This window comes from Petaurus breviceps, unplaced genomic scaffold, assembly GCF_028583685.1.
Source record: "Petaurus breviceps papuanus isolate PSGF00001 unplaced genomic scaffold, PetGlider_PUasm1.0 38, whole genome shotgun sequence".
NCBI classification, from domain to species: Eukaryota; Metazoa; Chordata; class Mammalia; order Diprotodontia; family Petauridae; genus Petaurus; species Petaurus breviceps.
The window spans coordinates 36,179,580-36,196,693 of NW_027186304.1; the positions used below are offsets into that span (position 1 = coordinate 36,179,580).

The 17,114-nt window shown below is 43.4% G+C and overlaps 1 protein-coding gene and 1 long non-coding RNA gene across 7 annotated transcripts in view; one reads left to right on the plus strand and one right to left on the minus strand.

Moving 5' to 3' along the window:
- Positions 1–1,728: 1,728 nt before the first annotated feature.
- Positions 1,729–5,662, minus strand: LOC138170442 (uncharacterized). Its single transcript, XR_011170627.1, has 3 exons — positions 5,527–5,662; positions 4,629–4,740; positions 1,729–1,935 (listed from the first exon to the last, which is right to left on the minus strand). It is a non-coding gene; the product is annotated as an uncharacterized lncRNA (long non-coding RNA).
- Positions 5,663–5,667: 5 nt separating this feature from the next.
- Positions 5,668–17,114, plus strand: part of GATA6 (GATA binding protein 6) — a 44,765-nt gene continuing 33,318 nt past the window's right edge. The window contains exons 1-3 of one of the 6 annotated variants that reach the window (XM_069099765.1): positions 5,668–5,807; positions 7,510–8,667; positions 14,528–14,694. In XM_069099765.1, the coding sequence (XP_068955866.1) occupies positions 7,548–8,667; positions 14,528–14,694 (1,287 nt within the window). In that variant the 5' untranslated portion in view covers positions 5,668–5,807; positions 7,510–7,547. The other 5 variants (XM_069099763.1, XM_069099767.1, XM_069099768.1 and 2 more) reach the window with 5 other exon arrangements.

Genomic DNA, 17,114 nt, shown 5'->3' on the forward strand with positions numbered 1-17,114 from the left:
GGACCTCAAGGGCTCCCAAACTTCTCATTCACCAAGGTAGGGACAAGAAACAGGATGGGAAATGTATATTTTTTTTGCTACTTTGGGTCAAAGGTAACGAAGTCAAAGGTAACTAGTCAAAGGGTCTCTCTGGATTTTCATGCTGTCATTGATTTAGAGTTAGAAGGGACCTCAGAAACATCCTGTAGTAAGTAAAAATGGATGATAATTATGAAAACAAATAGTATTAATTTCATCCAACTTAGTTGTTGTAAAGAGAGTTGGACCCTTTCCCGTCTTGATGTCCTCAACACTCATTCCTTTATCTACTCCCATCTATAGGAGGGATTGTGGTTCTGAGTCCTGTTCACCCCCATCTTACATACCTTCTGTGTCTGGTGTTGATAGATCTTCTACTTTATTTGGGTGAAGGGAGCAAGCGGAGGCCAATGGAAACCTATTTTGTTGGTACGATTTATTTTCACAAAATAATAGTGTCATTTTGACTTAACTCACCTCCAACTCCATCTACCCAGTAAGTGCAATGGTTAGATATGCCTCATCTTAGAAAGGACTTAGTCTATTCAGCAAGCATTTAGTGGGAAAGATTGAAACCCTTCTGCCCCACATGGGCTCCATAAATCCCTTCACCTAAAACTGTTCCACCTGAGCTTCGAAACATTTCTGAAAGCACAGGAATTCCAGGCTTTCCTGAAACTTTCTTGGCTCACCACATTCCACTCTGGCCTGAAGGCCTGAGGTCTTCAACTTCGTCCTGATAGTCTGAGGGTAGCTGAGCAAACTCTGAAGCTGGTGGGAGATCAACCTGACTAAAACTAATTCAAGGTGTCACAAGAGTTAATAGGGATCATGGTAGAGGGAGAAGGAGAATCTGTTTATTAGGAGTGGAATTTTGATTCCTTTCTTTGTTATTGTTAGGAAGGTAAGAGGAATTTTCTGTAAGAGACAACCTTTTGTCATCATTGATGTTTTGATGACATCCACTGTGATGCCATGGCAAAGTTAATTTGATTTAAAGTGCCTATGGCTGGGAGAGGCAGGAAGTGAAAAAAATTAATTTCTTAAAAATTGGGTGGCCTGGATAACACTATTTAAGAAGGAAAGAAAGATGGAAGGAAGGTAAGAAAAAAAGAAGGGAGAGAAAGGAGGAAGAAAAAAAAGGATTGAAGGAAGAAGGAAGGAAAGAAAAAAGGAAGGAGGGAAAAAAATTAATGGATAAGGATTGAATTTTAGGTACCTCCAGCAAGGAGTTTTTCACTATCACCCTCCCCCCACACAAGCCTGCTTATCTCGACTGCCATAGCTTACCAGCCGGGTATGAAGTACATTTAGCTATATAAACATGGTGAGGAGAAGAATGCTACCAGTGACCTTTCGTACTGTATATCCCACCTCCCAGCAGCAGCAGCGGCCTGGCCCAACCCAGCCCCGCCCTCCAGGGAACTGTAGCCTGCATCCCCAGCGGGAATCCAAGCCTAGGAACCTAAAGTCTCTCCGCTCCAGGAGCCATGGTGCCTTGTTGATTCCCCAAGGACTGTGTTTTTATATGTGCTGAAAAGATCAACATTCACAGTTTTTCTTACCTGGGGTAGGGGATAGGGTTTGGGGAGGTGGATGGATGGGGTGGGGAGGACACCTGGGCAGAATCAGCTTTCACCATTCAGTGACCTTTCCTCGAAATGAAAAATAAACAATTTTGCATTTTAAACGATTTGTATTTTTTTTTAAAGTACAATACACCGAGGGATCTTTGATGATCCACATTTCTGAAAGTCAAAGATTTCCCTTTGGCAGACTAGACTAGAGTTACGGAGGCTCTGTCATTGGAGTAGGAATACCGGCAGGAGCGACATTTAGCTAGACCCAAGTCTTGAAGCAGGAGATCTTCAGGTCAGAAGAAATACGGTGTATGAGAGGAGGCATCACAAATCTGAGCTTTAAAAAAAAACGTCCCTCAAGTCGAAAAACCTTTCTACTGAAGATTTGTATTATTTCAGTTTTTTTTTTTTCTGAAAGAAAACCATCAACTTTGTCAAATGACATTATAATAGGCTTGAACTTGTAGGGTTAAGGGTATATTATGACGTGAATCCTCTTTGGAGCTAGCTCTCACAGCCTACAGAAGTGAACTAAAGACGGAGCTAAGAACACAGTCTCGTCAGTTTTGCACCCCCCCCCCCCCTTAACTGACGTATATTTGTTAATCAAAAATAAGAATAATGCATGCAACTCTGCCAAAATAAATCACACCTCCTGACAGGGGAGAAAACCCCAGAGAAGCCAAATGCATTCGACTCCTATTTTAATGAAATCATCACACGGACCAGGCTTTCTGGCTAATCAGATGGAAGACTCCGGTCTTTTTTTATGTTTTGAATTTGACCCAGTGAAATGGTTTAAGAGAACAACTCTTTAAAAGGGGAGGGGGGGGGGACGAAAGAGGAAGAGTGGTTCCTAAGAAACCAAGGCTGTTTACTTTTGAAAAAAAATTTTTTTTAGCTCTCTCAAACTCTTGAATTTTTCTCCTCTTCTTTAAAAAAGGTCCTCCCTTCCATACCTTCGTCCCACTCATTTCGAAAAATTATTTTAGTGGGAGAAAGAAAAGAAGGCAGTCCAGAGGCTCTCCAAATCAGGGAGCCTTGCAGTAGATGACCAAAGTCTGATTTGGTTTCTTTGAAAATGTACTACTTTTTGCCATCGAAGTAATCCCTCAGAGCCGAAAAAGTGCAAGTTAAAAGCAGCAAATCTGTGCGCTCCTTCAACCTAATGGAATTAAATCTTTGATTTTGAATTGCTTATTATTATTATTTTAATCTCACTTTCTCTGACATTTATAACCACGGCAGCGCTACACTTCCCAAAGTCAACTCCGGTTGGAAACCAAAGCAAAAAGAAAAAAGTGTTGCTCAGCAGATTTACACAGATAGTTTTCTTCTCTGTTTTAGAAAAACATTTTTTTTAAATAAAAAGTTTGGGAATCTGGAGCGTAAAACCAGGTCACCCTAGAACCATAAGAATCTGAAATTTATAGGGCCAGTGTCTCTCCCCCTCACTTCTAACCTAGGCAGAGTTTGGTGGAGCTTTCTTTGAACAGCCGGAGAGAGACGTGGTAAAGAGCTGGTCAAAGGCATTCAGTTACTTTGTAAAAAAAAAAAAAAAAAGGTAGCCCAATTCTTCGAACCTCCCCCTCTCCCCCCGCCCCCCTTCATAACTGCATATTTCTAGATGGTATCCTTAGACTAGGTAACAAACAAGAGAAATAGCTCTTAGGGACTTCGATGGACTTGTGCGTTCCGACTCCAAAGTTAATTACTTAGCTCGTAGGCTAACCTCTGTGAAATAGCTATTTCTTTTAAAAAATCACTAATTTTATGGGGTGGGGACTGTTAGTATTTTTAATGGAAAAAAACCTAACAAAATATTTGGATTCAACAGGAAAGCACGTCTAAAGCAGCGATAGTTCGGACAATGAACCACCTTAAGAACAAACCAACCAACCTGATTTTAATTTAACTACTACTTGCTAAAGAATTCAAAGGTAATGCAGGGCTCAGAACTCATCCATTTTAGCAATTGAACAGAAACGTTGCTTTCTCTTCACAATTACACTCGATCTAAAGTGGATTAATTAAAAAAAAAAAACCTACGCAATCGTTTATATTTAATCTCTTCTCCATTTAACTTCCTTTCCAAACTCGATTGTAGTGAAATTGGGATACATGACTGGGGAGGAAAGCAAGTAAAACCGGGAATCTTCACAGTAAGGATTTTAAAATCCCTAAGTGTTTAACAGAAATTTACAACGAAGAACTGGCGTAGGGAGAAGGGGGAAGGGTCAATGCTCCCTAGATCATTCCCTTCCTCTCTAACCACCCTCACTCCCTACCAAAGAACCACAGTGCTCACAATTCAGTTTTATTAGAAAGGAAACAAGTTTTCTGGTTAGATTTGACATTGATCATTTAGATCACAATAATATTTGAAAATTACCTGCCCCGGCTCAGTTCTCTCTAGCAAGAAGCCTAAGAGAAATCCCAGAGAAACCAAATGCAAAAAAAAAATAAAAAAAAATAAAAAGGCAATCAGGACTAGCTCGTATTAGAAATGCTTTTACTCCTATTTACCTGGGGAGAAAATGGAAAGAAACCCCCCCCCCCCCCCCCCAAACACGGCACGTCCTACCCCAGTTAAATTCTCTGTCCCCAGACTTTGGGTCACGTCCATCGGAAGGAATGTCTGTTAGCTCGAGGGAGCGAGACAGACTTCACACAGCTCCCGCCAGATGAGACTCTCTCTGTACAAACTGATGCGGACTGATATCCAGCTGATAACTCCTGGGGAACGAGTTATTTTAATTCCCAGTCACTTTTCCTGCTAAGAACCGTGTTGATTTGTGCCCAGTTGTGATAACCATTTGGAGAGATAAAAGAAAGGAGAAAATATGAATTCTAATTTCTCACCGAGACCTGCCTGAAGAAACTTACCTGAATTTGGAGTGGGGCGGAGGTGGGCGTGGAAAGGGATATTTAGAAGACCAAATTGAGTATATAAAACCTGGTAACAATTTGTGGTTATTATTTACGTCTGAATATGGGAGCATTTTCGCCCACTTTATCCCTTACACTTACATGCTCACCACTAGCCCGAATTGTAATAACAAGGGAGTGGCAGACGTGAACTTCATGGAACCCGATGAAAGATTGAGTCTGAGAGGGAGAGAGATGGAGACCAGGAGAGAAGCTAAAATGAGACACAGTGAGAAAGAGAGAGCTAGTTAACTTAGTCATGTAATTATCCAGTAGCTGTTTTAGAAACCAAATTCCCCACCAGCCACAAGACTAGCAATCCCGGGAATCCGAGGAAGCGGGTACTAAAGGTCTAAGGTCGAAAATAAACTTAGACCAACTGCACTCCCCGCCCCCCACTCGCCAGTCCCCAAGACCAGCCCCCCTCCCCATTGTAGTGTTTAATTTGTGGGGGTGGAGGGAGTGAAGAGAGAAGGGACCTGAGACCAATCGAATTTTCTTTTAGTCGAAATATTTTGTTTGGCTATTTCTCTCTCTTTCACTATGTGAGATGTTTGTTTTTTCGGGGGCGGATTGGGAAGAACCCAAGGGGAACTTTTTTTTTAAAGGATGGAGTGAGTATCGGGTGTTTCTAATGTGGCAGGGTTGGGGTGGGTCTTGTGGGACACTTATTTGACACAGAGACTTTAGCCGTGCATCTCAATCCTCCCACCTGTGCCCCTCAGGAGCTTGGGACCTGTGCTCCTATCCATCCAGCTCTGCCCGGATCCCCTGTCCTCGGCTTAGTGGAACTAGTCTTAATTCTGGGACTGGGCTTCGCGGGCTGCTCTCCTTACCCCACACACTACTGGCTCCGTCCTAGCTCAACCTCTTTCTCTAGAACAGGCACCGCTTCCCCTGCCCCCATGTCCCCTCCCCCCCCCTCCTCCCCCCTCCGTACTAGTCCCCTCCCCTGCTCTTTGGTTCCCTCCCCTCCCCTCCCTCTCTCCCTCCTCTTCACCTCCAGAGCCTAGCAGCTCAGAGTGAGCCAAGAGGGCCCGCTGGCTGGCACCCTTCTGGCGAGCGCTGTTTGTTTAGGGCTCTGTGAATCCAATCAGGAGCAGCAGGCTGCAGTTTTCCGGCAGGGCAGTGAGAGGCGCCTCCTCTCTCCTTTTTATACTTGAGCAGTTCATCGCCTTACACCCGGGACTCGCGGCTTCGCTTGCTTTCCTCAGCTGCAACTCCTAGCTCTCCGGATTAAACACCACTGCAACCAGGCTCGATGCAAATCGACCACACTAGGTTTGGTTCGTTTTTCTCCCCCTGTCCCCCTTTCCCTCCCCTTTTCTTCCCTTTGCAACCCTTCCTTTCCTCTTTTTAGTCCCCTGCTTCTGGTCTTTCTCGTTCTCTCAACCCCTTGGGGGGTCGGGGCGCAGGGGGGGGGGGGGGGAGAGAAGCAACACTCCCGCCACCAGAAAGCGTCCAGGATTCCGGGTGGGTCCTTCGCTTCCTTCTTCCTCGATGTCTGTAGCTGCTGCCGGTTTTCCCAGGACAGAGCCTCCGGCCGGCAAACTTCGGCTCTTTTTCTGAGCCTGAAATACTTATCTGCTCACAACCTTATCTGCCAGTTATCTCAAAGGGTGGGGGGGGGGGACCAGGAAGGGGGAGCAGACGCGCGGGCAGGCAGACTCCTTTTACGCTATCCGAGCAGCGATTGTGGGTGCTGTTACTTTGACTATGGTTATCTTCCCTGGTCCGAAGAGATTTCGGAAAGCAGCCTCCGAGGAGGTGGGACTTTCTGGTTTCTTCCGTGGCTCGCTGTCACTTCTTCCTTCTCCCTTCTTTTGGGCGGCCTTGGTCCTGGGGCGAATTTCTTTCCCGGTACCCCTTTTCTTCCCCCTCGTTCTCACTGCCCCCTGCCCCCCCCCCCCCCCCCAGGAATTGTGTGATCTTTTTGTTGCGTGTGAGTATGGTCTTGGTGGGGATGGGGTCAGGGGCCAGGGCTACAAATCTTGTATGAGTTCTCGCGTGTAAGTGTGCATGCGTGTGAGTGCGGTCAGCACCTCAGGGCTCGTTGATCGTGGAACTAGGCCATTTCTAAGGTGTGCAATAGTAGCTGCAGCTGCTACTGATGAACAAGGTTTGGGCTTGAGTCTCTATCCCTGTGACTCTGGAGGCCCTCAGCTGATGGCGTGGCCTGGCACTGCCTTTCACCAGAAGGTAGTTAACTCCACTTGGGCTCCCTTTCGCCCCCGCCTCGCAGCTTCCTACGTCCTCTCACCACTGGTGCTCATCTCGGGATCTCACTCTTTGCTTTCCCCTCAACCCCTCCCTCTTCCCCACCCTCCTCCTTCCCTCCATGGCAGCTAGGAAAAGTCCAGGAGAGATCCAGTGGGGGAGAAAGTCCGCGGTTTCGATTTCTGGGACAGGTTACTTTTCTAGGGTTTCTGCTGGTTTTTCCCCGGGGAAAACTTAGACACAGTCTAGATGACTTGCTCTAGATGAGCAAAGATGGAGAGAAAAGAGAGGGACTAGGGAACCCCGAGTGCAGGCGCTCATACGCATTCTCTTTGGGGGAAAAAAAGCCTTTTGTTTTCCTGGTCCCCTTCCCCAAGGGGAATTAATTCCCAGTCTGAAAAGCCGCCTAAGCGAGATTTCACTAGATTGGACGGTGTCAGGGACCCTTCAGGGGCTGGTATTGGGCCCAGGAAAGGATGCTGAAGATGGTGAGGGAAAGAGGAGCGGTGGGGGTGGCTGGGGGTGCGTTGAAGAGGAATTGGGTATCTCGGGGTGTGAGTATACACAGCGGATTACTGCTGCCCCAGTTCAAGCCTTTCTGTTATCCCTCCAGCCCCCTCTCAATAGTAGGGGAAAGGGGGCTTTTCAAATGACTATTTAAAAAAGAAGAGAGAGATTTGGAGCGCTCCCTCATTTTCTTATTTGGTAATATTTCTCTCGGTGTCTCTCTCTCCCTGGTTTCCATCCCCGCCCTCCCTTCCTCCAGGAGCTAGCGGAGCTGCTAGGTGCGGCGCCGGACCTTGGATGGCCTTGACTGACGGTAGTTGGTGCCTGTTGAAGCGGTGCGGGGCCGGGGCTTCAGACGCCAGCGACACTTGTCCCTTCCCAGCGCGGGAGCCTTCCTCCCCTCCTTCCCCACTTTCCTCTTCTTCCTCCTCTTGCTGCTCCCGGGGGGGTGAGCGGGGCCCCGGCGGCGCCGGCTCCTGCAGGACTCCCCAGCTAGACCCAGACGGGACCGGGACCCCGGCTCGATCATTGTTGCTCAGCTCTTACACCCCACACCACTTCGGGTCCCCCCACGGCCCTTCTGCACCCGGGGTCGGGGGCCAGGGGAGTGCCTTGTCGGGCTGGGAGGATCTACTGCTCTTCACTGACCTCGACCAGGCCGCGACCGCTAGCAAGCTGCTCTGGTCCAGTCGCGGCAGCAAACTGAGCCCTTTCGCTGCGGCGGAGCAGCCGGAGGAGATGTACCAGACCCTTGCGGCCCTCTCCTCCCAGGGACCTGCAGCTTACGACGGCGCGGCCGGCGGCTTCGTGCACTCTGCTGCTGCGGCCGCAGCGGCGGCTGCAGCCGCCGCCAGTTCTCCCGTGTACGTGCCCACCACCCGCGTGAGCTCCATGCTTCCTGGCTTGCCTTACTTACAAGGAGCTGCCAGCGGGCCTCCTAATCACCCTGGCGGCGGGCACCCCGGCTGGCCCCAGCCTTCAGCCGATAGCCCCCCATATGGCAGCGGAGGCGGTGGCAGCAGCGGCGGAGGCAACGCGAACACTGGAGGTTCGCATACTTCTGCCCGCTTCCCTTATTCACCCAGCCCTCCGATGCCCAACGGTGCGCCCCGGGAATCCAGCGGTTACGGGGCCAGCGGGAGCAGCGCAGGGAGCGGCAGCGGCGGGGGAGGCAGCAGTGGGAGCCTTGGGGCCATGGGCAGTCGGGAGCACCAGTACAGCCCGCTGGCCGGGCCTCGGCCCCTGAATGGATCTTACCACCATCACCACCACCACCACCACCCGGGCCCCTACTCGCCCTACGTTGGAGGGCCGCTGACGCCTGCCTGGCCCGCTGGCCCCTTCGAGAACTCGGTTCTGCACAGCCTTCAGAGCCGATCAGGCCCTCCCCTCACAGTGCCCCGCGGTCCAAGTGCAGGTAAAGTCGGCGAAGCACCCTAAAGGCTGGGGCGGGGGTGAGGGTAGTAAGGAAGCTAACCAGTTGAGTAAGTGGAATATAGGGGGAGAAGGGAGACGAAGCCAGCATTCTGAGCTGAAGGGGGGCAGTCGAGGTGGTAGAGAGTGTCAGAAGCTGGGAAGTCACAAGTTAGACTTGGTACATTTAGCTTAGAGGCTGGGGCTATGGGCTCTTTCTGAAAGGTATGTACTTTCAGTCCTTTCAGTCATTTCAGACAGAGAGAGAGTGTGTGTGTATATATATACTACTAATCTTCGGGCATTGATATATTTAATTAAAAAGGGGCATTTTCATTTTGCTTTGTATCCAAACATCTAGGATTTTATACATATACGAAAAGCATATTTGTATATATACAGTTATGTGATTGTGGAAAGAGGGAGAGCATTAATTTATTTTGCTGCTTGGAAGGAACAGGCCTTGCCAGACAAACTCTTTCCCTAAAATTCTCTCTTCCACCTTCAAAAAATTCTCTTGCCCTCCTACCAACATTTAGGGGTTTGCTATGGAAGTTGGAGTTCTACTGTGGGTATGAGACTTTTGATCTACTGACTGGACCTTGAGGCATTTAGGAAGGCTTGGGAATTCTGATTATCTTCTCCTTTAAATTCCCACAAACACCTCAATTTTCTTTCCTGCCTAAGGGCTTATATTTTCTTTTAAAAAATAATTTAAGGGACCACACAGTAGTAAGGGGTTTGAATATAACTTGTCTTCTCTTTGAGTTTCTGGGGATCGAGTACAGGAGCAGAGGTTAGCCAGTCTTGTCTTGGATTATGGGTGCCATTTTCAACTGATAGATATACAGCAGAGTTGGCAACTTAGGTGATTATTCCCTGAAATCCTATATCAATGACCTGCCATTTTTTCGGGAGACTATTCTGCTGGCATAGGTGAGGACCCCTGGCTCCTGATAGCTGAAATATACCAGGTCTGGTATGGGTAATGTTCATTTCACTGACACACCAAGTTTTGTGTCTGGGGGTGCCATCTGGGCAAATCTATCACATTCATGGATAGATACTGAAGGGCAACTCCTATTTCAGCCCAAACTGGACATTTTTCAGTTCACATGTCCTTCCTAAGCATTTAGGACAATTGATCTGTATACTAATTACTAGGACACCTAAACTGCACCAATCTCATTTGTTTTTCATCTCCATCTAAGCCTTTCTCAGTCCTCCTAGGAGCACCATTTTGACATAATGTTTGATAATCTGACAGATTCAGTGGAATATATTTTCACTTTTGGAGGAGGCACAGATAGCATCATTAATGCCCCAGAAGATACCAGCTAGTGTCAGACTCTCATTCATCTATACAGCTTCTTAGCCTTCTCCAAATACTTTCTTGGGTCCTGGTGTTAAAAGTTGAAGAGTGAAAACAAGCAGAGTGATCAGACAGACAAATTCTGGAATATAAAGCCCCCAGTCCTTTAGAGGTGACTATAGCCGTGGGCTGAGGTGTCTCAGTGGGTGATATGACTATGAAATAAAAACACTAGTTCCAGTAGCCATAGGCCAAAATCAGTTTTCTTACTTTATTTGGAGCAGATAAATATGGAGTCATTTAACACTGACTTGCTCCCTGCCACCTTTCATGCTTTAATTTGCCCTTTTGGTAAACTTTCCCCTCCTCATCTGTAATTTAATGTTCATATTTTGAAAATCACCTGCATAAAAGCATATGTGTGTTTGTATGTACATGTATGATTTGTATGGCATTAACTAGCCATGAAATTTTGCCACTCCCCCCACCACTTAAGATGACCTGGGGGTCCCATAATCTGTATGGTAACAAATCCTATTTGTTTCTAGGAATGAGGATAGAGAACCTTTTTTTTAAAAAAAAGGAGATGGTGGGGCTTATTGGTGGAGGTATGCTTATATTAGAGGGAGAACAGAAAACAGTGAATGGAATATATTTGTAGATCAATGTTTAGCAGCTAAGGCTCCTTCTCAACACAGACTACTCCTTTATTGATCTTTCTTTTCAAATTATGCTGGTATTTGATAAGACGGTGTATCTCTGAAGATATTTTTCTAAAGAACTTTAAAGAAATCTTTGAAAAAGCAAATTATTTAAAATCAAGAGGTATGGTGGCTTCTCATTTTAAATATTTCAATTAACACCCTTTCAAAATTTCTCTTCTCACCTATCCACACTCTTATCTTCCCTTTAGGTTTTTTCATTCAAATATGACCAAATAATATTTGTGGACAAAATAACTTTAAAAAATATTTGAGTGTCGAAGGTAGGAATAAGGCTTGAGGAAGTTTTCCATGATCTAGAGAAGGAAAACAGAAAGAACTCCCTGGGTAGAAGGAAGGAGAAACTAAATATCGTTCTATACTTTGCTCCCTAAATTGCAGGTGTCTTGATAACAAATGCCTTTGAGGGGCCAGTGCCCAGAATGTCAGTTACACTCGGTTCCTAGCTAGCTTTCTACATCTCTTCTTCTCACAGCCTTCTTCCCCCTCCATCTTGGACAGATATAGTATATTCATGCAAGCAAAAGAATTAAAGCACAAATGAAATTTTTTCTTTCAATCTGTACGATTTAGAGTTTTGGAATCTAATCTGTGTTCCTAATCCCTGGGTCCCGGGTTTCCTGTGAGGTATTAAGTAGAGAACTCTGTTCAGATCCTTTCCATTTGCCGAATATGCCACGACTGATTTTAATCTCATATCCTTTTATATGATTCCCTTGTTGTGAACACAGAGTGTAGTTAGTGAACAAAGCCTGAAAGAAGTTGAAGGGACCCAAGACCTGGGGTAGTTTCTGCTGCTTTGTCTTAGGTCATGACAGTGTGGGCTCTAAGCTTGGGGAAGAGGAGTGATAGAGACTGATTTATGCAAAGGTTGGATTCTAAAACAAATGAATGAAGCTACCAATTCAACCTGGAGTTCTCCCTCCCATTTTAAATCAAAAGTAGAGTTTAGATTTGTAGATGCATTTAAGCTAGGTAATAATGGAAAAAACCCAACCAACCATCACATATTTAAAAGCGGTGCTTGGTTCTCCTTTTCAATAAAAAAAAAGTGAAATTCACATTAATTTCCAGTCAGATTTGGGGCATTAATATTCAAATTCTCTATAGGAGGCTGGCATACTTTCTGCAATTTCAAAATAACATGTAATATGAACAGTGCAAAAAAAAATATCCTAGGGAGAGGAGAGAGAATTTTCCAAGCAAAGTGAAATAGTCCCTCTAATACGCACTCTCAAAGGTAACATTTTAAAGTCAATGACCAAGACAAATAACTGTTTAACTTCAACGTCCTTGAAGTACTAAGCATTTTTACTGATTACCGAATTCAATGGTAGCTTTTACCGGAGAGAACAAAACCTCATGGTGTTTTGTGTTTGTTAGTTTGCCAGTGAAAACCTTAAACCGTGTTCTGTATTCTACAGGATATTTAGTTCATTCCTGAAAGATGGAAAAAGAATCTTTTATTAAGATTTGCAGTTATTAATTGAAAATCTTAAGCTCATTTAACTTAACCTTATGGAGAGCAGTCAGTAAGTAGAATACTTGTTCTTATTAGAAAACAAGCAATAAGAGGGAATAAAGACTGGCATAAAAAATTGATCAGGTAATAATTTTATAAAGAATAAAGAAGCAATCCAGAAATTTCCAGAGAGAGAGAGAGAGAGAGAGAGAGAGGGATAAATATAGAAAATGTGTCATTTATAATTTAAAGAATCTTAATGATAAAAATAGTTACAAAAATTGGGCTACATCTTTTTGGTAAAGTCTTCCTCCAAGAAGAATCTGTTTATCCATTCACTCACATTCAGTTGTTTGTGTGTGGGGGAGAGTAATAAAATGTTACAACTATTTGCTCTTAATTAGTGATTTTTATTAGCAGGTTTATTTTAACTGTGAGTCAACAGAATAGGCAAATCTGTGAGTCGGGATTCCAAGCACATTTTTGATAGATCAAAATTTTAGTCTGGATGAGTTTAGATTTACCTGGCAAATTAAAATGAAAAAACATGTTGGGGGGACAGTTATTTAATGCTGTCAGGTATAGTAGTTTTGAAGGGGGAATAGTGTTAATGTTACAATGACAAAAGAGATTAGAGGCAGCTGTACATATCTCCTACCTCCCACTCTAGCCACTCTTTAAAATATCATTGTTTTGTAGGAGAAAGAAATGTTTTCAAGTAAGGTGTTTTTTTCTTAAGCAAATCTTTTAGACACTCCCTCCCATTAATGTTTATTTGGCTCATAACTTTTTTTCCTAAAGGATATTGATTATTTTTCTAATTAATTGACAAAATTTCAAGAAGAGTGACCACAGTTTAGAGAGAAAGAATCCCACCTGAGTAGGAAAAAAAATTCTCTACAAATAAATCTCATTTCAGCAGTCTTTTACTGAATTGTTGAAAGAGAGGAGGCAGCAGTAGAAACATTTTTTAAACCATTGTGTTATGCTTTAAAAATGTATAAGGTAAAATTAGGAAAAGATAAAATGCCATGCAGCCTCTATTTAATGCACTTTTCCCAGGTTTTGGGAGTGGTGGTGAGCAGATCTGTGTTAATGTTTAATGACCTCTTCTGGTTTGGCAAATATCTTGTTGTAACTGTGCAGGCTTCATTCCTGAAAGTTTTCAGTCTAAACTTTGGGAGAACTAGAGTGGGATAGAGGAGGAGGGGGAATATTGGTATCAATATATTAATTATACACATAACAAGTTCTCTAACCAAAGAACCTTCTTTTCTTTGGAATCTCCATCTCTTAACAAAAGTTTGCCAAAAGCCCAGTGTTTCCCTCCTTTAAATTGAAAGCTATATAGCAATATTAGCCTCTCTTTGTACAGTTTCCAGTGTGGCTACAAGACCGAAAGTTCATTAAACCTGCCCCTACCCATAATCTTAGTCAAATGTGGTGGGGCTCCATCAAACTTGTGGAATAAGATGCCCCGAGAATAGATAGTATTGGGCAATAGGGATGGGGACCAGACCTTAAATTTCACTGGTTTAGGGAACTCCCAGGTGAGGAAACTCACTCTTCCCGAGAAGATTGGTACTTTCTTTGTCAATTTATAGTCTTAGAGAGTTAAGCAGAGGGGTCAAACTCATAGAAGCAGGACTGTACCCAAGCATCCCTGTGTGGAGAATAATACTAGATTGCATTTTTATTTATTTTGTTAAATATTTCCCAATTATATTTTAGTCTTGGTTCAGGCCACACTGGGAGGTAGGCCAGGTGTTTTGAGGGCCCTAGCCTCGAGTTATGACAGCCAAAATTTGTCTGAGTTGAGATTTAAACCGTGGTCTTCCTGACTTTGATGTTGCTCTCTGTCCCCCACCGGAATGGGGGAGTGCAAGGAAAAATGGGACAATTCTAGAAGGTTTTCTTTAGAGTAAACCCTGAATCATTTCTGCATTGGAGACCAGCTTGGATTGTTAAGAGGAGGGGAGGAGTGGAGAGAAAGATTGCAATTGCTTTTTGGAGGGAGCAGGGTAATTCGTTATAATTCTATTGGTTTAGGAGGGAGAGCCATTTTAATTTCCAGATTATTTGTAGGAAAGCAGGTAAGTACAGCAGCTGTCATCCTAGGCCTTTAATAGACTACATCATAGGATCATAGATGTAGATCTGGAAACTTAGAAGTCACTATTAGTTCTGCTGAAAACTTAGAAGTCCTTATTAGTTCAGTCCCCTTCATTTATAGATATGGAATCTTAGACTCAGAAAGGTGATGTTTTTTCTTTCAAGTTCTTCATCAAGTCAGTGTTAACTTCTCAGTCTCTAGATATTTGTATCAATCCTTGTCTTCTTTCTTGTTCCCTCCTGGGCCCCCCTCCAGAACTGCTGGAGGATCTGTCGGACAGTCGAGAATGTGTGAACTGCGGTTCTATCCAGACACCCCTGTGGAGAAGGGATGGGACAGGCCACTACCTATGCAATGCCTGCGGGCTCTACAGCAAAATGAATGGGCTGAGTCGACCCCTCATCAAACCCCAGAAAAGAGTGGTAAGTGGGAGCATGCACAGAGAAGCCTAAGGATGACTGAATCCTTGTGGGATTCAATTAAACCTTTTCCCTTGGCTGTGGATGTCCCAGAATTCAGAGCCCCCTGGATGGCACCATGAGATGGGGATAGAGGGGAGTCCTGTGGCTGGAACATAGCCAGACAGTTCTCACAGACTTGTTAACTAGTAGGGGAGATAGGACAGACCTAGAAAACTGTTTAATTTCACCTGGGGCTATGTGGGGCTGGGGCTGGGGCTCCAGGGTTGTCCTGGATTCAAGCAGGAGGGAAAGAGGTTTGAGATGATTCCCCATTGTAGCTTCTTGTTCACATTTGTGAGTTATCTCTTAAACCAGCTGCTTTTGGGTCCAAGAGACAGATCCTTTCTAGGTTCCTAATTCCATTTAGAGTTAAACATCTTCAACTTTGATGAATACTGTGCATTCTTTTTGGGGGAAGGGGGGAGGCGGGATGGGTATTGGACTTTGGTAAATTTGGGTTAGTTTGCTACCGTTTTTTGAATTGCTATTAGCTGAGGCCTTTGAAACCTAGAAATTACAACAAGCCTTTCAAGTTTATGATGCTGAAAAGCTCTGGATTTTTCTTCAGGGATCAATTTCACCTCTGTTTGTTGAGTCTCTCTCTTGGTGAGAGAAGATTATTACTGTTGTATTTACTGGAAAAAACACATTACAGACAGTCCTAGTAAAACAACGGGACAACATTTATTTTAGAGAAATACCCTAGTCCCTAATGCATTTTAAAGTAAAACATTTTGCTGTAGGATGCTAGATTTTTTAAGTTTGTTGCTAATTTCTTTGTTATATTCTAATTAGCAGGAGCAAATGCAACACTTTATTGTGCTAAATAGATTAGATTGAAATTGCATCACAATGGAAGTCTGTCACCTTATAGGGAGGCAATTAGTTTTATGGGTTTGTTTCTAGTGTATTTAAAATAAAGTGGCTAAGGTGAATTTAATGAGTGTGAATGTATACGGTGAAACTTAATTATAACCTCCTACAATTTAAACCTGCTACAATTTATTGCTTGCTCCAAATGGCACTCTTTTAAGAAGCCAATAAATAAATATAAGGATATGGGGTGGGGAGCATGGATGTTGCAATAATATGTTATATAATCACATATAATATATGTATGTCTCCCTGGAAAATGTTACAAGGAAACTTTAATGTCTCCACATTTTAGTTAATGGATGATTTAGTTAATGAAGGAAAACAATGAAACTACATTTATGGTTCTGAAAAGCCATATTGAGTTAAATACTTGCTGAGATCCAAAGGGTAGCATTTTCTCCAATTTAGGTCCTAAACTTCACTGCCGAATAAGTTTGATCTATTCAAGAGAAAGATTCATGTTTTGATAATTCCATTTGTTATATAAGTTTTGTGTACGTGTACCTATTGCTTTTTGCCAGTGAAGAAATGCAGAGGCAAGAATTCTGAAGAAAACATAAAAAAAAAATCCCAGAGTTGACTTGTTTTCCTTCATTGTAACAGGTGTTTTAGTGGAAACCAAGGTCAGCCAATATAGCTAGCAAATAGGCAATAAATGGAACCAATAAGAGGGTGTGTCATGAACAATTAGTAGTCATTGTAGACTGCTTATTTATGGTTACAATGGATGGAGGATACTTCTTAGAAACTCAGGTCTATACTTACGTTTGTTTAACCTGCAGTGCACAGCCAATCACAGTGAATTTGACATTGCAAAATAACAGATTTATGGTGTAACTTGAATTCCTTGTTAGTGATGAATGTAACAGAGATCACTTGTTACAAGGGACTTTTATAACCCATTCACCTTCATTTCACATGTTTATGAGGACTGGCTTGACTTATGATATATGGTCGACAGCCATAAAGTTCTTTGTAATAGTGGCAATTTCTGATACTGGATTGTTTCACATTGCTTCAGGTTCCACTGAAAACTCATAAGTGGCTGGTTTACGAAATGGACCTTGCTGTCACTAATTTACTGAATTAAAGAGGAAGCAATTATCACTCAACCCCTTCTCCCTCATTTTTTTGGAGGCGGAGGAGAGACAAAAAAGTAGTGAGCGGGTCCCATTTTAGCTCCCTCAGGTTCTCTCACATGCTTATTTTTGTCATCATATCAAATATCACTCCAAATATTCATTAGATCAGCCAGACTCATAAATTTAAACTTGTGAAAGTCAAGCTGATTCTTAATATTTAATTAAGAATTTTTAATGTTTTAAATGTTTAATTAAATAAATTTAAGTTTAATTTTCAGTTCAATGAAGTGCTTGAAAGGTCTACCAGTGGCATAGTTTTCTTTTATTTTTTTAATATCAAATCTTGAAAGAACTCTTGAAAGAAATCTTGAAAAAATAGAGGCAGAACATGGAGATAGAGAGATATACATGATACTCAGTTTT